Source organism: Megachile rotundata, chromosome 12 (genome assembly GCF_050947335.1).
Source record: "Megachile rotundata isolate GNS110a chromosome 12, iyMegRotu1, whole genome shotgun sequence".
NCBI classification, from domain to species: Eukaryota; Metazoa; Arthropoda; class Insecta; order Hymenoptera; family Megachilidae; genus Megachile; species Megachile rotundata.
The window spans coordinates 10,942,029-10,966,419 of NC_134994.1; the positions used below are offsets into that span (position 1 = coordinate 10,942,029).

Genomic DNA, 24,391 nt, shown 5'->3' on the forward strand with positions numbered 1-24,391 from the left:
TAGGAATTTGGATATTTTAGGGTCTAGAAATTTGGAGGTTTGATATTTAAGGATTTGGAAGTTTGCGACTTGGATATTTGAGAGTTTGGGAATTTAAAGATTTGAGGATTTTGAAATGTGGGATTTTGGGACTTGAAGATCTGCAAGCTTGAGGAATGGAAATTTATAGATTCAAAAATTTTGTGTCAGAAAATTTTTTCGAGTTTAAGCATTAGAATATTTAGGGATTTGGATACTTGAGGCTCTTAAAATTTGTGGATTTACAAATTGAATTCCGGAATTGCAACGTCCATATGCAATCACTTGAAAATTAGGAATTAATGCAATCAGGTAATTTAAGTCCTCGATTTAATACCCGGAATAGCCTCCCCCCTCACGGTACCAGAACAGTCCCGTCCATATTTTCGGGGGTGCCAGATTCAGCCCTGCCTAGTTACGGCAACGTCCGAGGCATAGTGGGAAAGCGTGCACCGGCTAAACGCGGACCTCCAATTGAAATGCACCATGCGACTCGAAATTATTGGTCTACGATTCGCAGAGTTCGTCGCGTAATATCATTCATTTAGAATAGTCAATATAGCCCAGGTCCAACTTCATTATCATTATCAATACCGCACAGAGTCGCGTGACAAACGTGTGACCGCAAAGCGGAACGCCCCAAACGTACGCTTGGTCTCCACAGGCCAGCCGTTCTAATTTATCCTTTAAATTATGCACGATCTTGGCTATCCTGTCGATTTTTGATCCGCATGGAAAGAAAGCATTTCACGAGACAGGTGCGCCACAATGTGGTACACGGCATGGGTTAGGCCTGGTTGCACGAGTAAACAGCAAGCTGCTCGAAAAGCTGACGGAGTAATTTTGTTTCGAAAAAAAGACATAGGTTGCCTACTTCTTCCCTGCATATTATTTACTCTTTCGAATACACGAGAAAGGTTTATATCTTGAGTTTGTATAGAAGGTTTATGGGGTGATTTTGTAACTATAGTTTCTGTATGTAGCAAAGATACCAGGGTCTACAGGTTAGATGGGTCAAGAGTTGTCCCTATCAACATCCACAAGTATTTGTAATTTTCCTTCGGAAGAACAATGCCGAGTAAAAATAACGGAGAACTCCCCGGAGTACTTTTGAAAAAGAAAAAAGAAGGGAATCTCGCGTATCTCGCGAGATTCTAGCCGTCATTTTCCGTGGAATGGAAGGAAACTCCTAAGAGAAGGCTCGTACCAGTTCGGAGTTGTCCATGAGGCTAAACTAATTTGCTGCGCGAGGGTAGTCTCCGGGTTAGAGCTTGAAGTGGGGTGACACGGGGTCGAGGCAGATGGAAAGTTCGAGGGATGAAGGGAGAGTCATCTGATTCCACGTGGTGGGAGAACCGAATTCCGAGTGACCAGTAAAAATGCCACCCCACGCAGCCACCCCCTCTCTTGCCTTCACTTTCTCTTTCCGCTTCGCTTTTTTCCCTCCCTCTTCCTCTCCCTTCTTTTACAAACCCTCACCAGCTCTATACCTTCCACCTTAGGGCTATAGGAAGAAGGACTGTGAACTGGGATAAAAGACTACTCGTGCTGAGTCGCGAGGAAGACGGTGATAGCTTAGAGACGAGCGTGTTCGTGTGCGAGCGTGTGGGCGGGCTCCTTTTTTAACGCACGTGTGTGCAGGTGCGTAAGTACGAGAGGAGGAAGTGCCTTAACGAAGAAAGACCTTCAGGGACGACTTACACTCTATTAACACCCTTCACTTTTCTTTCGACACTGGACTTCGATTTTGTATTGCGTTGAAACAAATTTTAGAATAGACGCTTTTTTTGTCGAAGGGTTACGATATTTATAAATTTCCAAGGAATTTCTTAATTATCAAATTTCCAAATGCATAAGTTCTCAAAATGCAAGTTCTAACTTCTAACCCCCAAATTCTTAAATCTCAACATTTTCAAATCAGCTCCTAATATTTTTAAGGTCTACTAGTCCCAATTTCTCCAACCCCAAATTCCATCATTTGCAAGTTTTTAAATCCACAGATATATACTCAGAAGATCCATAGGAGGTTCTAAAATACTCGAGTTCAACTACTTCCAAATTTTCAAATCCTAATTAGCTAACTGCCCAAGTCTTCAAATTCCAATAATTTTCAAATCTCAAGAGTAAAACTCATTCCACATTTCCAAATCGAAAAATCTGCAATTTTCAAGATTCTAAAATTACACACCCAAATTGTGTACGAACGAATTCGAGTGAAAATGAGAGGGCAGTGAATAAGTTGAAGGAGCCAGAAGAGCCTCGGAAGACGTCGGCCCTGACTTTGAAACAGGGTGGCAGAGAATAAGGGGTGAGTTCGCTGGGGGACTAGAAACGTGGGTATGATGGCGGTAGAGGGGTGTCGGGGGGAGTTGAATCAGCGCGGGGGTGTATGGGGGAATTAGTAGATGGCCGTGGACAATGTGGGGGATACTTTCTCATATCAAGTATGGCCGCCATCGTGGCACGATGGCCAAAACAATAGTAAGTAGAGAGACCCGTAGGCAGTTTCCTTTGCAGTTGTTACCTTTTTTTTCACTCGTTCCTTTCGCCTTCACTTTATTAAACTTTCCGTTTCGGTTTTCGTATGCGAACGGATGCAACGTATTACACGTTTCCCATTGTTTTTCTCGTGTTTCAGTGCGCAGTGAATAAAGTGATGTTGTCGTCGTTATCGTCGCCGTTATCAGTCGCGAGCTCGTGCCTCTTTCAATGAAAAACGATTCATCATCGTACCACGATAGTTAACAAATGGATAATGACAGGGAGCCGGCAAATCGTAAATATTTCGGATTTTTTCAAGTGGGCAAATCGCTGGTAATCACGGTAAGTGTCGAACGAGACGTTAATAAATTTCCTTCGACGTCTGTCAATCGCTGCATGGTTTATCGTTACGGTCTCTTCACCGGCGGTTATTACCGGTTACCTTTTATCGAATCGTGGTTAACGATGCAATGTACGTGCATGTAAACGAAGTACACAAGAATGTCATTTATTCAACAGTGTACGCGGTTACGTGTGCACGTCCTCCCTCTCGACCTTCACAATTTCGCAGACATCTTTCCTTGAACGAATTACAAATTCCAATGACGCGTTTGATTAACCCATCGTGAGGGAGATAAACACATTTACTTGAAACGTGCAATTTATGAAACGAAGCTACACCGTTGCCCATTCCTGGTAGACTAAGAGACCCGACCGATATCCACCGACGTCTTTTGCATGCGAATACTCCACGTGGTTCATCCGACGACACGCATTGCGCAGATCCAACTTTCCGCGATCCCCACCTTTATGTGAATCGCACCTTTTACCATAGTGATTTCAGGTACGCGAATATAACGTTGCGTTATCCGACCACGTGAATTTCCTTCTCTCGTCAACTCCTAAAACGTGATTCTTCCACTTGTTTATTCGAAACGCTGTAAACACGCTAAAGTAAATTCGACTATTTTTACAAAATAAATTTCAACGACTTTCTTTTTCGTTTTGAAAATACCGAAAAGTAGAGGCATCGTAGAAGATCGAAGACGCGAGACAAATCTTGTTAGACGTTTAAAGAGAATAAAGGGGCGGGTGGGTGGATGGATTTTCAGTACTGGCGCGATGATATTTGTCTTGTTTACGGGCAGACTTATGCGCGTGTGCGGAACAGTGAAGTTCGCTGCTCGATCAATAGGCCTCTACTGAAATCACATATAAACGCACTCCGTCCAGCACACACGCACACCGGTACACGCACGCGAACCAGCAAAAAAAGTTTTGCGAGCTTTCCTTTCGACTTCGAGAACGATTGGGGATGATCGAACGATCCGCGTGCCGAACTTCCATAATTTACCCTCCTCCTTCGATTCCAGAAATTCCGACTTCCGACCGACTCCGTCGTTAAATTTGATAAACACGATTAATAAATCTTATCTTATTTATTTGTTTCTACGAATACCGCTGTATCCATTGTTTTCTCGAATTCGAGATTCCGCGAAGTCTGATAAGACACTTTGGTCCTCTTTCAAGAAAGTTTACTATAATCCTATATGAGAAATTTGGTATTGAAAAATTCACTGTTTATTAATTATCAACATAATGTATATGATTAAAATCAGATACAGAAATGTTAGGACGGATTATACAATGATTAGGTGCAGTGACAAATGTATCTTTTGTTTGAGCAATTTCTGCAATATTAGAATTGTATTTTATTCTGAGTACATTATGTTTGTATATTGATATACATTTTTATACAACTCCTCTTTAAACAAGTTCTATAAAATTAGAATTGATCCATATTTTGTTCTGAGTTCATTGTCTTTATACATACATGTACATCTTTATACATCTCTGAGTAATTTCTGCAAAATTATAATTGATCCATATTTTAAGTACATTGTGTTTATACGTATTGTTTTGAGTGCATTATCTTTATAGCTTGATATCAGTCGAAATGAAAATTATACACTGAAACGTGAGGTCGAATCATATCGATCGCGTGCATTCAATATTAATTACGTATACTATTCCCGCCGAAAACGCATAATTTATCGTGACATCGTTTCACGATTCGACGTAAACTGCCAGCTGCGACCCGTACGCAACATATGCCGTCGCAGCATCGTTATTTTGTCAAGTTAGAAGGTTGTTTAACGGTGCACGCCCACGCAACGATTCCCGCGAAACGATTCGAGGGAAAGAAGAAAAGGCATATGCAATGTACTTGGACGATAATACCTCTTTCCGTAGCTGTCGCTTCGCTACCCTCTGACATGTTTTTCTCGACACCCTTTCGAGAAATTCCCCTCGAAATGCCCCCCCGTTTTCGTCATTCATCCAATTTCGACTAGAAACGGTGCATAGGCTCCTTCACAATACCGAGGGTACCATACGGGCGTATTTACGCGTATTTTTGGAAAATCCGTCAAACGTTGCGCAGAAATGCTGCGGGTTTTGCATCGGACCCCATCCCTTTCGTCCCGTTTTTCAACCCTCGTAATCCAATTTCCGTGGGCTGACAGGCAGCCGTCCACAATTTCCAGTAATGACCCGGCATGCTTTTTGATTGAAAGTTCGATGTACGAATGCGTGTAAATAATTAACGTTCAATACGAATGCTCTATGTTCGTTATCAGGCAAATAATTTGAATGGGTAGTGGGTTAACGAGAAACCGCTATTCATTTTGTGCAACGTTCCAACCCTTTGTTCGAGTCTCCCTTACAATGTCTTTAATGGCTATCATTGAGGTATACCATTTTAATAAAACCGGCATTTTATGCGTACAATATCACATTCATTATTTCTGAATACTAACATACAATTGGTCATTTTATTATACAATATTGCAAACTGATGTATTGCATAAAACATTACCCAATGAATACACGCTATAACAGGAAAACATATATTGTTATATACATGCGGTACAGAATTAAAATTGTAAAATTAACAGTCTACGTACGCCATAATTCAGTCCGACTGATAAAAATCTATAATCCACAATACGCATCGTAGAATTATCGTATCCTGTCATGACCTGCACATTTCTTATCGAAAAATGTATCTAAATGAATCTAAATTGAAAAAGTCATGCAAGGGTTCAAGAACCACGACAAAATCGTTGGGATCATTTCAGAAATCATCTGTACGGGGATGTAGCAAAGGTTGTTTCGATAGAGTGGTGGGGATGTTTGTGTAGTGGCTCTTCGAAGGTGGTAGGGACGAAAACGATGTGACAGGCCCTTCACAGGGCACCGTGCCTGCACCTAACAGTAACCTGGGAGAGCCCAGAGAGGCGTAAGCGTGCGAAGATCATAGATTAACACCTTGTCGAGGTGTTTAAATTTCTTGTAGAGGGTAGCAGCTGTTAGGTCCTTCGACCCTCTTTTCCTTCCATCTTATTCCTATTTGACCCTTTGCACAATTTCCCGGGAAGGCGACTTCCTAGCGCAGAAATGCTCTCCCCGGATCTTTTTGTCCCGGCGAAACGATTCGTAGAAATCGTAAAATTTGTATCGAGTGGCTCGTTGCTTGGAGGGTTCGTTTGACCGACACCGAAGGTAAACCCCTCGGTTTACCTCCCTCGACGCCACGTGCCAATGACGTTTCACCGACGTTGCTGAAGTCTTGAAAGAAACGATTGTTCCTGAACTCGTGTGTGATTCGAAGAGAAAAAGTGTTTACCCGCGAGTTCTTGGACGAAAGAAAACATGCGCGATAAAACTTCATGTGATGTTCGATGCAATTGTGTTGTTTGGTGACGCATTATTTGCACTTCGGATGTTTATTGAACGGCCTTGAAACGAAGATGCTCGATGATTGTTGAACGAGAACGATTGGTGGGATCGAAAGGTTTACTGGTAAGGAAAATTCTACGACTACGTTATTCCATTTCTGTGTAAAATTACGAGCGTCGTCGTATATTCCGTTTCGTCTCGATGCGCCTTGCGATATACGGATGGAAACCGCGGTTCAGTGACCCGGCCCTTATTTCGTGACAGGACGCACGGGTCTGTCAACTTCAATTAGTAATTACCGAAGTTCTGAAATGCATATTCGTACTATCCTCGAAATTCAGCCCCAAAGCATGGGCGTGCACATGAGTCACGTAGTAGTTGGTTCCCCAAACGTCTCCCTTTTCTGTCGGTGTCCATTCACGTATAGGGCGGTCTTGTTGACTCGCGTGCACAAACTTTCTCCGTTGGTCAATTTTATTTCCACTCGTGGCGATAGCGCGTGGAGACAATAAGCGTATTAATCCGAAAGAAACAGAAATGAGGATGAAATTTCAATATCCAGCCACATGATTCAATCCGTCGGTAATAAGCGTAGGATGCTATAAGGTTTCGCTATTCTGTTTCTCGCATTACGATGTAACGGGAGGGAAAATACTATGCTTTCGTCGGATGCCAATACGAATTCGAATACCGATAACAAAAGACGGTACCATGTTTTGCTTCGCAGAAAGACGAAAAGTGAAACGGTAGAGGATTGGGTCTGCCACCCACGAACCAGCGGTCTTGGACGATGGCGAACGAGACGACGACGATATCGGAATTGACGGAATTGGACAGCGATGGATCGAGTTGCGGGGAACGGGACGTCAGGAAACGTCTCCGAGTTGACGCAGATTCGACCGGGCCGAAGAAGAGACGAAAACAGACGACCCCCGTAAGATTCTCGTCCGCGCTGATGATGAGCGGCGTGCACGAGGAATCGAACGAGGACGAGGACGAGGACGAGGACAGCGAAGGTAAGCTGTCGTCGCAGTCACCCATACCGAGTCAATCGTCGATCAGGGACGAGAACCTCAATAACGAATTCCGTTGCCAGTACTGCGGTCAGTTTTTCGATAGCAAGGATACGTTGAACGTTCACCTCGATAACGAGCACGGTTCCGCGAATCAGTCGTCTCAGCAGGGTCAAAGCGGATACTCGAGTAGCGCGATTAAACAGGAACCGTCTCAGCAACTGGACCAAACCGAGACTCCCGTTAATCTGCTTAGCGTGAAGAATTTCGCGATAAATTGGCTGGCTACCGGACAACACGTGCAATCGCACGTGCAAATGCAGCCGCAGAACGAGGACTCGTGGCCGGGCGGTACAGCCGGTCAAATCACCTCGTTGCCCAATCACCTGCAGGTACTCTCTTCCGGTTTCCCTGGTTCCTTGACGCAGTACCTATCTCTGCCCACGTTCCCGTTAACGGACTCCGGTCCGATCGCGAGATCTTCGATAGGACCGACGCCGGTGAGAATCTTTAATCCGGACGCGTACTGCGATCTGTGCAATAAAGAGTTCTGCAACAAGTATTTTCTGAAGACGCACAAGGCGAACAAGCACGGGATCTACGCGGATTCGCCGGGACCCAGCTCGGTAGACAATAACGTCGTAACTCCCATGTACCCCGCTAACTTTTCTAGCAACCTAGTCAAACTGGAACCACCCGCGACGCCACCCACGCCCAGCGTACCCTGCGACCTCTGCCAGAAACGCTTCAAGAACGAGGATTCGATGCGCAAGCACAAACAGAAAATGCACACCGATCTGCCGGATCAGACGCAGGAACCTCAGATCAATCTATCTCAGAACGAGGAGGACACGGAAACACCGAGAAACAATTTCGCGAGCATCGAGTCATTTTTCAAACAGGAATATGGAGTGGAACAGGAGGACGCATCTTTCATGCCTGCGCCTAGACACCTATCTCCCCAGTCGATTCAACAGGCACGGGACTCCGGTTTTAACGCTGATCGGCTTCGACGCTTAGGGGTGATAAATCCGGAGGCGTTTTGCGAGATCTGCTGTAAAGAGTACTGTAACAAGTATTTCCTGCGGACGCATAAAATGAAGAGGCACGGCATCGTCGTTCAAGATAGCGAGAGGTCGCCGGGTAATCCAGGATCAGCGCCCACTTGGCATCAAGTGCAAACTAGCCCGTTAAATTTGATCGTCGCGGAGAGCGCCAGCAGCACCGAGTCGAACGAGCGGCCAGGGGACGACTACGAGTGCAAACCCTGCGGAATACGATTCCAGACCATCGATCTTTATCAGACACATTGCCGGAAGATGCACGAGAGCGAGGAGCAACGGTCCCCTAAGCAGGAGTGCGAACTGGAGACACCGACCGACCAGCCGAACGATTCCATCTCGGAGGATCTTCAAAAATTGCAGACGATGCTGTTACAGCTGAACGGACTGAAGTCCAGCAAGCAGGGACTGTCGTGCAACGTGTGCGGAAAGGAATACGATACCAGAACCGCGTTGCACATTCACGCGACGACCGAACACGCGTCCATCCCTGAAGACCCGACCTCGCCGCAGGAGAAGTCACCGTTAACCGCGACGTCCATGTTCTGCACCCTGTGCGGGAAGGACTACGCGAGCCAGGACGCCCTCAGAAGACACATAACGGAGGAACATCAGCCACCGATTATGAACACCCTTCCTCAAACACCGGCAACTACCTCCACCACGACCAACTCGAACGCGACGAGTCAAAGCACCTCCGAGAGGAAGGTGACGTCGATGACGCCCACGTCGAGCTACTGCGAGATATGCAACAAGGAGCTGTGCAATAAGTACTTCATGAAGACCCACATGCAGAGGATGCACGGCATCGAGATCGAGAACGGGGCTCAGATCGGTGGCGTGATATGCAACATCTGTAACAAAGAACTGTGCAGCAAGTACTTCCTACGAGTGCACAAGCATAATACTCATGGAATAGTGGACGAGAACGCGCCCAGTTCGGTGAAACAAGAAGCGCTCGAGGCCACGAACACCGACGACGCCCTGAAGCCGGAGCAACTCGGGGATTTGAGTCACAGGTACTTCACCCACTTTACGGAGGTTTGTCCGATCTGCAGCAGAAGGTTCCGCAGCATAAAGTGGCTGAAGGCTCACTTGATGGGCGAGCACGGGAAAGCGGGCATCGACAAATGGCGCGAGATGGAACAACATTATCAGACAGCGTCAAGAACAACGAACAGGACCACCAGCACTCCGAAGAATACTCAGCAGGGCTCGAACTTGAAGATACCGAACGGATTCGAGATTACGCAGCAACACAAGTCGGCCGACTACACCGGTTTGGGGAACCAAGTGCTGTCTAATTTGCTGGGATCATCCTCCGAGGATCAACAACTGAAGAGCTATCGTTGTTCCTATTGTACGTTCACGACCACCGTGCTGCCGTTCCTCTTTCTTCACGAGAGATCTCACGTGCACTCCCGGGAAAACGCGGAGGGGGAGAAATCACTTCAGTGCCCGATTTGCTCGCAGAGCTTTCATCAGCCCGAGCTGTTGCATCAACATCTACTCGCGGCGCACCAGTTTCCCACGTTGTTGTCCCATTTTCCACCGCCGATGCTGAACAATTTAACACCCGACGCGGAGAAACTGAACGAGGTCAAGGAGAGGCTGGAGCTGGAGTCAAAAGAGGATCGTATCGGGAACAGTCCGCAAGTCACTGCCAACAAAAGCGTCCCGGAGCCGATCAGGAATCAACGACAGGACGACACGACGGTTCAAGTCACTCCTCAGGGTGTGTACAAGTGTGCGCAGTGTTGTTACGCCACGACAAACTTGAACAGGATCAAAAAGCACGTCAGAAAGGATCACAGGACCATCGGTGACCCCACCGACAGCGTGATAGCGGAGCTAGGTAGAACACTGAAGGACGTTGCCAACAGACACAAGGTGCCGGCTTGCTACGCGATGCCGCAGGACATGAACTCGAATCCTGACAAAACTATCATGCAACCGTTCCTCATCGAGGAACAGGACGCGATGCAAGCCGGCGAGGAGTCCGGCTCGGATAAACGATTCGCGCCGGCTTTGGTTTATTTGCCGGTTAAATCGAGAATCAACAACCCCCTCACCGCATCCTTCACCCTCAGCCCCGCTTGAATCCATTTTACCTCCATGATCCGCGGATTTTTACAACTCGTTTCTGCGTCTGCGATTTGAGCACGTGTTATTGGTTCCTATGTAATGTGTAAGCAGATAGTTAGCGAAAGTTATATTTTTCATATAAGCTCGTATGGAGCTCCATATTCATTCATTTAATCTACCTTGATGGAATCGTTGGGGATACTTTCGAGCTACGAACGATACGGGAAGGAGCAGTTAGGTCTAGGGAAAATGGTGGTGTAAGACATTTTGGAATATTTTAAAATTTCTAAGGTTCCTCAAGTTCCTAAATATTTTAACTCTTTTAGTCCCTCAATTTTCGAACCCATGAGTGCCGCCATTTTCCTGAAGCCATGCTCTGTTCTTGAGACTTCGTGTTTTTCGTGCCATCGTCTTGATTGTTTCGTGATTTGTCTTACGATAGTACATATTCCAGGAATAGTATTAAAGGCCAATAGAATACGGATCCTAGTTAAAATTGTCCTCTCTCGGACATAGAAAAGGTCCCGTGTTTGCAAGCTATTACGTTGTTATAACGTTCGAATTGGAGAACGTTGTATTGTAAATAGTTTAATCGTATAACTAACACGAACGGGTGATCGAAAAAAGTTCCTATTTTAAATGCGACCTCCGACGAACACGTGTTCGATTTTCTCGAGCAACAATCTCCATTTGTTTGTTTAATCATTCTAACATTTTTGCTTTTTGCTCAAGTCCAGGAAATACGAGCGTAAAAATGAAACGATAGAAAACATGACGCCGCCTCGATGAGTGGTCGTAACCGAAATGACTTTCATTTTCGCGATCGTGCTAGTCAATATTTTATATATATACATATAAATATATAAGCAAAGTTGAAAGATGGGAAAGAAGATTTAGAGAGCTATTTATAATATATGCGTAAGATACGACGAGAAAAAAAGAGGCAGGAGAATGCGAGACGAGAAATGTAATTATAAAAGTGAACGAGAACACGGTGTAAATTATCGTCGCGACGTATAACTGTGAGACGAGCATGATTCATTCTACGATTATTTAGATATCAACGAGCAGAGAAAGCCAATCAACTCAGGGTCGAAAACAGTATAACCCGCAACAAAAAGTACAATCGTATACACAGCCAACGCATCGCATAGAATTTAAAATAAAATATATCGATATATTCGCGGATATCAATTATACACCCTCGGTCTCTTCCGATTTTGCTGGAGATCGAACGACCATACGATTTATCGATGCCCAACTTTTTCTAATCTTAAAACTAATGGAAACTCTCTCATCATGGTGATGGGCAATTAGGCCTGTGATGGTGACAGTGCTCGTGGGCACTGGGGAGTATTTGGTAATTTGATTAATGTACTTTCAAATTTGGAAATTTTTACTGATCAAATTTTTATGTTAGAGAGTTTACGAAATATCGAATTGCACAATTTGCAAATTCTCCAAGCCCCAAATTCTCATATTTGTAAATTCCCAAATCCCCAAACTCTCAAGTCCCCAAATTCTCAAATCCTCAAATCTCTAAATTTCCAAACACAGATCCCAAAATTTCCAAATTCCCAAATTCTTAAATCCCCAAACCTCCACATTTCCAAACACAGACCCCAAAATTTCCAAAATCCCCAAACCTCCACATTTCCAAACACAGATCCCAAAATTTCCAAAATCCCCAAACTTCCACATTTCCAAACACAGACCCCAAAATTTCCAAATTCCCAAATCTCCACATTTCTAAACACAGACCCCAAAATTTCCAAAATCCCCAAACTTCCACATTTCCAAACACAGATCCCAAAATTTCAAAAATCCCCAAACTTCCACATTTCCAAACACAGACCCCAAAATTTCCAAATTCCCAAATCTCCACATTTCCAAACACAGACCCGAAAATTTCCAAATCCCCAAATTTCTAAATTTGAAACCTTGATGTCTCCACCAGTGTTCTGAGGTCTTGATCTGCCCATCACCAATCAATCTAACAGTAAGATTTACATAGTCTAGTCGTTTACAAGAAATAGCGAAAAGTAAGTTCCTGTTTGTTCATTTTTTCGTGTCTGAATGCTGTTTCAACCTCGTGCCTTGCAACCGAAAGAACCGAGAATCAAAAATTTCTTTATCGCCATTAACGGAATGAATAGATGAAAACGCGATTCTAGTGTCCAACGCGAATCCATTATTTCTGTTGTCCGTACAGAAACAATTCTTACGACGATAATTCTCTCTTGATCTCGTAATGGCCGACTTCATAAGCACATACGAAATTATATCTATTTTAGATCATTTGAAGTTAAAATTAAACTGAAGCTAGTTTTACTCTTTTATGGAGAACTGATCAATATATTGTCAATATTTTAGAATTCTGATCGATACAATATATTGGCAATATAATATTGTCAATGAATATAGCTCGGAACATCAACGAAATATGAGAAAGAAAAATGGGAACAATTTTTAAAAAAATTGCTACTTGTTCATGAAAAAGTACACGAAGTGCAGAATGTTAGTAATAAATATCAATGGGAATTTTATTGCGGAATTTTATAACGAGCTTCAAAATATTTTGTCAAACGAAAGGTCTCTAGTTTTATTACCTACATATTCGTGTATTCATTGCCTGAGGTCTTCGTAACGTTCCATTTTAAACTCACATAAAATCGGCAACAAAAAATAAATAGAACATATTTGGCGCTTCACAGTAGTATTATGTCGACCTAGTTGAACGAAAGTTTGATCCAATATAAAAGTTTATTCCATCAAACTTTAAATCAACAATGATTGTTCCATCGAGCTAATGTAACTATCGGCTAATACAACTTTTACGGTTTTTCCAATCAAAATTAGAGAACGAACGTACAAATAGGTTACCGAACATTTTAAATCGGGTTTCCAATACTGTTCTTCATCAAATAATTTATGAAAGTAAAACCTCAAAATAGATCATTCTTTCCAGGGTTCGAACTTCAAATCTTTTATATTGAGAAACAAAAAATAAAGTCTTAAACTTTTTTTTTGTTGTACCATCAAATTGTATAATAATGATTGCTGTTCGGTTTCAGTCTCCATTGCTTGCAGTTAAAATTTCCTCACAGACCAGAAAGAATTTTTTATTCCAGCCTTGTTTAAAGTTAAAAGTAACAAGATAAATGTTCTGTTCGAATTTCGAGGGTATTTGAAAGGCAGCTGTTTTGTCAGAATGACCAGCCGATAGCCAGCAGTCGTCCTAACCTCAACTCCATTCGTAAAATGCGTTCCTTGCACCGGTGGGGTCTTCGTCCCTTCGATGAGCAAACACGCGCGTTCTGCTCCCGATGCACGCCCACGCAATGTTGACCTTGGCTTATGATACAATAACAAAGCCCGTTTTAGCAATCTCTCTCCATCGCAAACATAAGAATTCGAAGTTTCAAACAATCGACGTAACTGTTCAACGAACTGAAACCGTTCACGATTTATGGCATAGGTAGCAAAAACGGCACGAGTCGATCCTCAACAGCCATAAAAGTTTCCCCGGGACAGCTGAAATTCGAGAACCGCGTCATTTAACAGGGCACGTCCGGATTTTTGGGACGAAAATTCGTCTGAATTAGTATGCGCACACGCGCGCATTAACATATTTGTGGGGAATCGGCCATTACGAATCGAGAGAGAAAGAGAACGCATGGGGTGGGGACAGAAGGTACAGAAACGAGGAGGTCAGAGAGAAAGAGAAGAAATTTGTGAGCGGGGAAAAATGGAATTTTTAGGCGGCATTGTCGGGCCTAGACAAACGGTCCCACATCTGGTCCCCTTTTGGGAAGGTCAGAGAGGAAGAGGTCGCGACCTTGGCCGGAATTTTTCGGGAAAAAGTCCAGGAGAAACGACCTGAACGAAGGGGAGAGGAAGGACAGTGGTACCCCCTGTCCGCCCTCTCCCCTTCTCACCATTTTACTCACCCCACGAGCGGTGACATGCAAAACGCGTGCGTCCATGTAAATCGGCACCCTCTTAATTGCATCCCATGGAACTTACGCGTATTGTGCACTTAATGGACCGTACGCAGCGACGAGGGTAGATTTTAATTATTGCAACGACTCTCGCGGTCGATAATAAATCGGGCAACGCAAAAGGGGGCGTCATGGTTTTTCGCGTGCCGCCTGCGATTTATTATTTTTGCCACGTATCGATGATCCGGATAGTATCGTTTTTCCTTGTTCCCGATAAAATTAACGCACGAAAGAAAATCATGACGGTCCTGGATATTCGGGGATCATTCAACTTAACTGCAAGCGGTACGTCCCGAAAACTAGTTATTGCCTTGACTAATGTAATTGAGCGCAAAATCAAATTTTACCCCTTTAAATCAAAAATACATAGAAAGACAAAGTATATTGAACATTGATATATATTATATATATATATTATTATTATTGATAATATAAGTATATATATATATAGGTTAAGCGCGTTTCGAGAGAAGATTATAAACGAGCGTATACATACGACGAGCGTATCGTTTTCTTGTAAAGTGTTCCGCGCGTCTAGGGAGAAAATTTATTTTTAGCTCATCTAGTCATTTTCGACACGATTTACAATTCCAAATGCTGATCTAGTCACGTGACATAGTCGAAAAGAAATAAATATATATATTTATTACGTGTGTATGCATATTTATGTACACACTGTTGTAATACAAGTAACCTCTAATGGTTTATTGATACAAGATCGATCGTATATTTTTATATAAGAGCTGCGAAGTAAAGCAAGTATTTTTCTCTGTTATTATTTATTTATTTTGTACATCTATTATTTATTATTCTTTATTCTACCGCCCTTTATAATGCTTTATATACAGCTGGAATGTGTTGCGAATAAAATTTCTTTTTGCTTCTTTGATTTTTATTTCACGAGATTTTTCGTTCCTTCCGTTTCGTACGCTTTTACGCTGCCAGCCGGGTTTTACGTTCCCATTAAACTTTTATCGTTCGCCGTTGCACGATATCAACTTGTATAATTCAATTTACTCGACGTCTGTCCGTCAGATCGATCGATTTCGCTGTTTCGTGTTTTAAAGGGTGTCACTCCTACTAGACAGTTTCGAACCGCGGAAGGGTGGCTCGACAAATTGAGCCGGACAAATTGGTCGCGTGTTTTACATCCTCATCGAACACGCCAAGATTTCTATTCAAAATTCTCTGTTAATCTTTTCAGAAACCACGAAATTCACAGACCTCTCGTTTTTCAACCCCCTAGTTTTTCAACTCTCAAATTCCTAAGTCCTCAAATTTCCTAACAGTTACCGAATTCAATAATTTCGAAAATTTCAAATACTCAAACACTTAAATTCCTTTCCCCAAATTTTCCAGCACCCGAATTCTCACACCCCCAAATCTTCAAACTTCAAAATTTCTCAAACTTGCTAATCCTCAAATTCCTAAATCTTCCCCTTCGCAAATCCTCAAATTCCTAAATCTGCAAATACAAAAATCTCGAAAAGCAGGAAAACAATAGGAAAAATAAATCAAACATGATCATATCCTGTTTCCGTGTTCTTTTGTTCGTCGCGCGAGAACATGTCGGAAAAAGTGGTGGTTTAACGAAAGAGGGTGGGCAGAGGGGAGAGGATTTCTTTTTCTCGACGATTCCCGTGAGTGTGTAGCCAGGGATAATATTTTATGGGCAAACGAAAGGAAAAGCGGGTTGGTCAATTTTCAGCGAGAGGGAGAGCGCGATCCGAAGACGTGAAACGCTTGCGCTATATCGGAGTTTTCCTTTCGGTTGATGGCCGGAGTGGACGGTTTGAAAAGGGAAGGCGGAAGGCAACTATCCCTGTCTTTCTTGAATCAACGACCAATGAGTAAATGACACAGCTAGCCCCTACTCTCGTACGCAAACACACACGCACACACCGAAAATTGGACGTCCACCCACCTACACCCACCGGGGATATGTATAAAAATCAATAACATCTTGCGGTTTCCAAGAGCTCCGAAAACGAGGGAATATATATCTATATATCTATCTATATACCGAGAGAGGGGAACGTAATTCTCTCCTCGAGACAAAGAACTGCCAATTTTTCATTATCGTTCGCTATCGGTTATTAATTTCCACCGTCGACCTCCACCTTCACCGTTTCTTCAAACCTGAGGATTTTTCATGAAAAAGTAAAATGAAATAAAATCTACAAAAATGTTTAACTATCAGTACTTTATGAATATAAAATATGGCACATAATTATTTTAATTATTTTTATAGTTTGAAGTCGATTATTAAATATTCATCTTATAATTATTGCAGCATTATGTTTAGTAATATTTGATAACATTTATCTTGTACAATCTCGAGTGGTTTTTATTAAAAAGACTATCACATTTTACTTCAGAACGATTCAGAAACAAACGATATAAATTTTTGAAAATATCTTTTGATTTTATACGACATGTAAGATCGAAGGTTGGATAAAATCGAGAGGTATCATTTATTTACAAAGGTCTCGAAGTTGGTGAATTTAAGAAAGGTATCGAACCGTACGCACCCCTCTTTTTCCCGGTCCACCCTGTTTCTCCAACTCATCAACCACCACAACCGCAACGCTGCTTATACCCTGACAAGGAAGTGAATTGCAATTATCAAAGCCTCTCCCCTCTCGGACCCTCACCCCCTCTCCAGGATACTTTCACCCCCTCTTACTCGCCTTCCTTCGCGTTCACTTTCTTTCCCCCTATCGTTCGGCAACTTGGAAATTTCATCCCCCCGTAATAATTTCGCCACCACACCGGCACACCAATACAGCCAACCCGACGTCTTCGACGATCAAAAGAATCCACGTGGCGAGACGAGGGTCGACGAAATATTTCGCTACGTAGCGAATTTCGTGAAACACCATTGTTCGATCTTATATAAATGAGAGCGTTGCTGGCAAATATAATGATGACGAGTGGATACAAATTTCGTGAAGGGTGACTCGGGATTCTTACGATGTTTTTTCTCCCTTTTCTTCCTGGTATATCGGAGAGCATGTAATGACCTTTCGATCGTGAACTAAAAAGACTAATTTATAGTCTTGATAATAATTCGGAACATTAAGATTTTTCATTGCAAATTATGCAAGCAAATTCGCGATGAATACAAATTTTAAGGGTTGCAGATTACGCCACGATATTTTGAAAGGGGAGGTTATAAACTTTTCAGATCACCCTCGTAATTTCGAAATTTCGGTCAGATTTTGTTCCCGGTGTTGTTTGAAACATGTCACGATTTCTTTCAAAATGTCTGTGCAACGGAATAACTGGATGATAAACCAAGTTGGCTGAAAACCGTGCCAGGCAGCAGTGAAATATCGGCGTCAACGGTTTCACAATGCCGTTAACAGTATTGCGCAACATTGAAGGAAACGTTTGGATTCAGGCATCGCTAAATAAAAAGCCTCGAATTCGTGGAATCCTTTCATCGAGTTCACCCTCGTTTTTCATCTCGCGACAAACACACGCTCGTTTCTGTCTCTCTATTCGCGTGTCGTGCATTCTTTTGCTTTTTTTTCTGGTTCAACGATTTCCAGCGGGGAATACCGAGAAATCCGCGATTCGGGAAAAACTTTGAGCGAACGGGGTGAAAATACCGGTATTGTTCGCCGGCTCGGTTTTCGCAGTTTCGAAAAAGGGGGCCGCATGCAACCCTTTATTTGTTTAGTGCCATCTTTGGCGAGCGAAGCGTGTGCCGGGTGCGTCGCGGCGCGCGCTTACCGTTTTCGACGAATTTCACCCCAAATTTTCAGCTGGCGCGCACCCCATCAGATTTACACAATATTTTGGAAATCTTTTATAAGATATCGTCCCTTCTGGCTTACGGCTTCGAGACTATCCATTGTAATCGACCCACCTCTCGCCCCGTCGACCTGTCGACGAACGAACACGACGACAGATGGGAGCGTGCCGCTGCGCGGCGAGCGACACCGAAAGGGACAAGTACGAACGGGGAAAAAAAAGTTTGTAAAACGCGTCGAAATCGGGAAATTAGGGTCGATCCGGCAAAAAAAGACGCGAAGAATTAACATGGGCATTGTGAATGGGCTTCGCCGTGCGGAAGGGTGATACACCCCTTTTACGCGACACGTGCCTTTCTTTAATAATAAGGGAAACCGAAGCTGTACGAATCGAATGATCCGAGCGAAATTGGAACGCGGTAAACACGTGTTTCTGCATTTCGTACAGTTTTTTGGGGATGCGGGAATTAAAATCGACGGCACCGTCAAAAATTGAGGGCAACATCGAGTATGCATAGTGTTGAATTTTTCACGGAGTGACACCCGATAGAAACAGAAAAATGTTGAACGCGAAATTCGTTCCTTTTGATTTCTTCCTACCTCATTCCAAACCGAACCAACTTGGAAGTAATTACCGCATATTTTTTCATAGATGACAATTTAGAAAATTTTATTTTCTCTTACGTAAACCTCGACAACTGCCTGACAATAATACCTCTGGTTGAAAACGTTACGCAAGCGTCACAGAAAGAGAAAAAAGATCCTGAACGCACACAGAAGTATGCACAACACATGATATTATGCGACCACTTAACCGACGTAACGACTAATTATCCGTATTTTTCTAAACTTCATTCGACACGAAAGCTAAGCCCCGTGTGAAGAGGGAGATCGTCGAAAGGCGATCTATCGATTGCGGGCAACTTGTAAATACCATCGATCAGCGATTCGCGCGGGAATGATAATAACGTTAACGTGATAGGCCGATAAACTTCTTAAGTTCCTATTAAACTTATTGCATAAACGTACGTTTCTAAGTTAGGCTTTACCGTAATCGATAACACGGTATCACGCGTCGACGTTAGACTCGTGGGTTAGGAACCTGTTAACAGGACTCGACCAACGATATCCTATTACGATTAACATGTACACGACACTTAGACATTCCGTTTGTACGTCTCTAACCAAGTATGTGTAATGTACGTGTGTGAATTGTGCGAAATGTGTACACTATAATGTTAAGCAATATTATTAAACGACGAGGCTACATGTAAGGATATCGTAATACGTAATGTGCGTAGGAGGTTAAGATCTCTGAGGGAAAAAATCAAAATTAGTTGTTAAAGTGTACGATTCATAAGTTGTGAACCAGCGATGGGCAATTGTGCCTCTTTGTGGACGATGGGTAGTCAATTTTTTTAGCTACAAATTTCGAAATTTTCAGAATACTACACTTTTGAAGAACTATATTTTTAAATTTCCAAGTGATCAAATTTTTCAGTTCTTCAATTTTTCAATTCTTTTATTCTTCAATTTTTCAATTTTCCAATTTTTCAATTTTTCAATTTTTCAATTTTTCAATCTTTCAATTTTTCAATTTTTCAATTTTTCAATTCTTCAGCTCTTCGGTTCTTCAATTCTTCAATTCTTCAGCTCTTCGGTTCTTCAACTCTTCGGTTCTTCAACTCTTCAGTTCATCAACTCTTCAGTTTTTCAATTCTTCAATTTTTCAATTTTTCAATTTTTCAATTTTTCAATTTTTCAATTCTTCAATTCTTCAATTCTTCAATTCTTCAATTCTTCAATTCTTCCACTCTTCCAATTTGAAAATGAAAATTTGAAATCTTTGACAGTTGCCCTAGTGCCCATGAGTTACTTGCTCTGCCCATCGCTGCTATAACGAACCGTTTATATTAAAAAAGATATGAATGAAATAAGAAAAGAAAATGTAAGATCGTTAAGTACCACGATTCAGGGTCCTCTAGTTACTTCTCTCTTAGCGTACGACGCCGAAGGCGGTGTAATTAAAATGAATGTATCTATTCATATGGTGAACCGGAAGTACAATTAAACGCTATTTCGATGACGAATTATTAAGTATATGCATATATTTACGTGACGAGTGGAAGTTTACACGTGTGTGTACGTAAGAAGCGATTATCGTTAGATAATTGTCAACGATTTTATCTGATCATTTATAACATGCCACAGATAACATTAAAAGGTGGACGGAAATTTTGTTCGTGAATCTTGAAAAATGGAATCCGTGAAGTAACAAAGAGCACTGCACCGAAATATATATTTTTCGCGAAAGCCGGAAACACATGTTTATTATTTTATACAGGAGCCTACGAAAGACTTTGAAATTATAGAACGATAGCTTTTCTATAAGGTATCTTTCCGATATCGTTTATCGGAAAAGAAAGATCCATAATCTTAAGCATAGCTGTAAATTATTAAATTAGAGTACAGCAAACCGAATGTTCCTAATGTAATGCTTTCATCTAAAGTACTGTATGATTAAGTATTTACGCGATAGAGATTCTAATATTTACAACTTGCGAGTATGGAAATTTTCGATATTTTTCCGGGGTTTCGATCAATGATTGAGCAAAATTGTCACTAGGGAAATATTAGGTGTGATTTCTGGATATTTAGATTTCTGGATTTCTGGATATTTAGATTTCTGGATTTCTGGATTTCTGGATTCCTGGATTTCTGGATTTCTGGATTTCTGGATTTCTGGATTTCTGGATTTCTGGATTTCTGGATTTCTGGATTTCTGGATTTCTGGATTTCTGGGTTTCTGGATTTCTGGGTTTCTAGATTTCAGGATTTCTAGATTTCAGGATTTCTAGATTTCAGGATTTCTAGATTTCAGGATTTCTAGATTTCAGGATTTCTAGATTTCAGGATTTCTAGATTTCAGGATTTCTAGATTTCAGGATTTCTAGATTTCTGGATTTCTAGATTCATGGATTACCAGATCCCTACATCCCTAAATTCTTAGATTGCTAAATCCCTATATCCCCACATCCCCTATATCCCCACATCCCATATATCCCCACATCCCCTATATCCCCATATCCCCTATATCCCCACATCCCCTATGTCCCCACACCCCCTATATCCTTACACCCCACCACCTCAACATTCCAACCTCCCTATTTCCCCATATCCTCAAACCCAACATCCCTAGATCCAAATATTCACAAATCCTGTTAACCTTTCAAATTCTTCCCATAACTCCTCAAGAAACCTCTAAGAACAAATCGAACAAGAAAGAAATATTTCTCCTGACCACGTTATTTAATCAACGATCGGAATTAGAAAAGTATCGAACATTCTTCTCACGCATTCCCAATCGAATGTAACACTTCAATTAATAATGTATCAAGAGCCAACGTTTTTATTTCGACTTTTGATTTCGTGGAAAGGACAGAGAGCGCGAGAAATCCGAAACATTTTAATCGAACGTTATTGGAATATTTATAGTTGCGAATGATACGTACACGTGAGAGAAAGTGTATTTAATTCGAATGATGTACAACGTAATGCGACTTGTACGAAAGAATTCGAAAGACATTTTTTTTAAGTACAGAATTTTCGAAGGAATTCTTTCGAGCAACGTGTATCGAAACTGTCTATTGTAAATTCGTAGCAATTCTCACCGTAGAATGAGGAATATCTTTTCATTCGTTTGGGTGATCATAACGCGTCTTGTAAACGCAATCTCATGTATTAATGTTTCATTGTAACGATATTCGGCATCCCATTTTTTGGCATGTTAGCGACGATGTTCTAACAAGATCGAGGGTACAAAATCGAAGGAGCGAGAATCAAAATATTGGAGAATCAAAATTACGATGTAAGTTCATAGAAATTCGTTGTTCGTCGATAAATATTATTTGTTAGTCGAGAATAGAGTTGGATACGTCCAATAATATAGTCTAATAATCATTAACTGTCGTTTCATTTATTCCAATCCTTTCCATCAACTTTACACTAAACCTGCCATATAATGTGTGTTTAATTTCAAATTAAAAATGAAGTTCAAAAATAAATATACGAATGAAACGTAAATTAGTATGTACATTAATGAAATTATCTTGATGAAAATCAATGTTGATTTCAAGGAATGTTTAATAAAATGTGCATCTTATAATAAGAAACTTATGGAGCGGTCACTTAACTGGCTTGGTAGTTTTACTGTTAAGTATTCAACTTTTAAAAAATCTTCCTTCTTGAACAACTTTTATTAGAAATAAATTTATTGTAGAAAGAGAAGCATGCAAATTTTTAAACTCGAAATGCATTTCAACAAAATGTGTACCTTATAATAAGAAACTTATGGAGCGGTCATTTAACTGGCTTGGCAGTTTTACTGTTAAATACTCAACTTTTAAAAAATCTTCCTTCTTGAACAACTTTTATTAGAAATAAATTTACTACAGAAAGAGAAGCATACAAATTTTTAAACTCGAAATGCATTTCAATAAAATGTGTACCTTTTAATAAGAAACTTATGGAGCAGTCATTTAACTGGCTTGGTAGTTTTACTGTTAAGTACTCAACTTTTAAAAAAATCTTCCTCCTTGAACAACTTTTATTAGAAATAAATTTACTACAGAAAGAGAAGCATACAAATTTTTAAACTCGAAATGCATTTGAACAAAATGTGTACCATATAATAAGAAACTTATGGAGCAGTCATTTAACTGGCTTGGTAGCTTTACTGCTAAATACTCAACTTTTAAAAAATCTTCCTCCTTGAACAACTTTTATTAGAAATAAATTTACTACAAAAAGAGAAGCATAAAAATTTTGAAACTCGAAAACTGTTAATGAAAATCAATTCTGATTTCAATGAATGCATTTCAACAAAATGTGTATCTTATAATAAGAAACTTATGGAGCGGTCATTTAACTGGCTTGGTAGTTTTACTGCTAAATACTCAAGTTTTAAAAGATTGTCTTTCTTGCACAACTTTTATCAGAAATAAAATTCCTACAGTGTCTAAAGGTATTATCAAGTGATCGGAAATAATCAAGAATAAGTATTTACCGCTTAAAATAACCAGACAATAGAAAAATTCGATACAAGTATATGCAATGATACGTATTATTATACACTGTTCAACTCGCATAACTGTTATCTGTACTTATCGAAAAATCAAGTATGCTCCCAATAAAGGTTCCGATAAATTACGAGTACATAACGGCAAGGCCAATCCGATGATCGTCGATGAGAATCAGAGATCAAGAATCAGGATCATTTGCGTCACTCGTGTCGCGATTTCGATTACGAATTCGATGCTCGTCGAAAATTATACGTTTACAGAAACAATTGCCTTTATCAACCTGCGTTATTATGCAGCTAACAAGAAACTCGATTCAATGTCACTCACAAATACAAGCTTAAATAGCTGCTACAACCGTGTTTATATGTTTGTGTAATTTACATGCATTAAAATTTAAAACTAGCTTAAAGTAACTGGTGCATGTACATTGGAACTGCAGAGGTGCTTCAGAATTCACTTTAAATAATACACATTTTGTCACTTACACAAATTTTTACACTGTTACTTGCAATCTTAATTGTTTAACACTTTTTGTTTCGATATATATAATGAAGAAAAAAATATAACAAAGCCTTTTATTAAATTGATAATGTTTGTAGAGCATTTTAAACTATTTTGCGTGTTTTCCCTTTAAAAATGTTTAGCACACTATATTCTATATTTCGATATACATAAAAGTATGAAGAAAAATATATAACAAAGCCTTCGATTAAATTGATACTATTTGTAGAGCATTTTTAACTATTTTGCGTGTTTTCCCTTTAAAAATGTTTAGCACACTACACTCTATGTTTCGATATACATAAAAGTATGAAGAAAAATATATAACAAAGCCTTCGATTAAATTGATACTATTTGTAGAGCATTTTTAATTATTTTGAGTGTTTTCTCTTTATAATTGTTTAACACACTACACTCTATGTTTCGATATACATAAAAGTATGAAGAAAAATATATAACAAAGCCTTCGATTAAATTGATACTATTTGTAGAGCATTTTAAACTATTTTGCGTGTTTTCCCTTTAAAAATGTTTAGCACACTACACTCTATGTTTCAATGTACATAAACGTATGAATAAAAAAATATTTAAAAAAATCCTTCTATTAAATTGATGCTATCTGTAGAACATTTTGCACCATTTTGTCTATTT

At 40.8% G+C, this 24,391-nt stretch overlaps 2 protein-coding genes across 9 annotated transcripts in view; one reads left to right on the plus strand and one right to left on the minus strand.

Annotated features, from left to right (window-relative positions):
- The window catches only part of LOC100879920 (cell adhesion molecule Dscam2), a 234,992-nt gene that overhangs the window by 193,632 nt on the left and 16,969 nt on the right, over positions 1-24,391 (minus strand). The gene's annotated exons all lie outside the window — the stretch shown is intronic.
- LOC105662179 (uncharacterized) lies at positions 2,442-19,476 on the plus strand. Of its 3 annotated transcripts, XM_076537748.1 has the most exons (3): positions 2,442-2,499; positions 2,657-2,841; positions 6,968-19,476. In XM_076537748.1, the coding sequence occupies exon 3, from the start codon at positions 7,031-7,033 to the stop codon at positions 10,412-10,414; it is 3,384 nt and encodes a 1,127-aa protein (XP_076393863.1). In that variant the 5' UTR covers positions 2,442-2,499; positions 2,657-2,841; positions 6,968-7,030; the 3' UTR covers positions 10,415-19,476. The 3 variants fall into 3 exon arrangements, with proteins under 3 accessions (XP_076393863.1, XP_076393864.1, XP_012138223.2); XM_076537749.1 differs by lacking the exon at positions 2,442-2,499 and having other exon boundaries at positions 2,506-2,841; XM_012282833.2 differs by lacking the exons at positions 2,442-2,499; positions 2,657-2,841 and adding an exon at positions 5,326-6,363.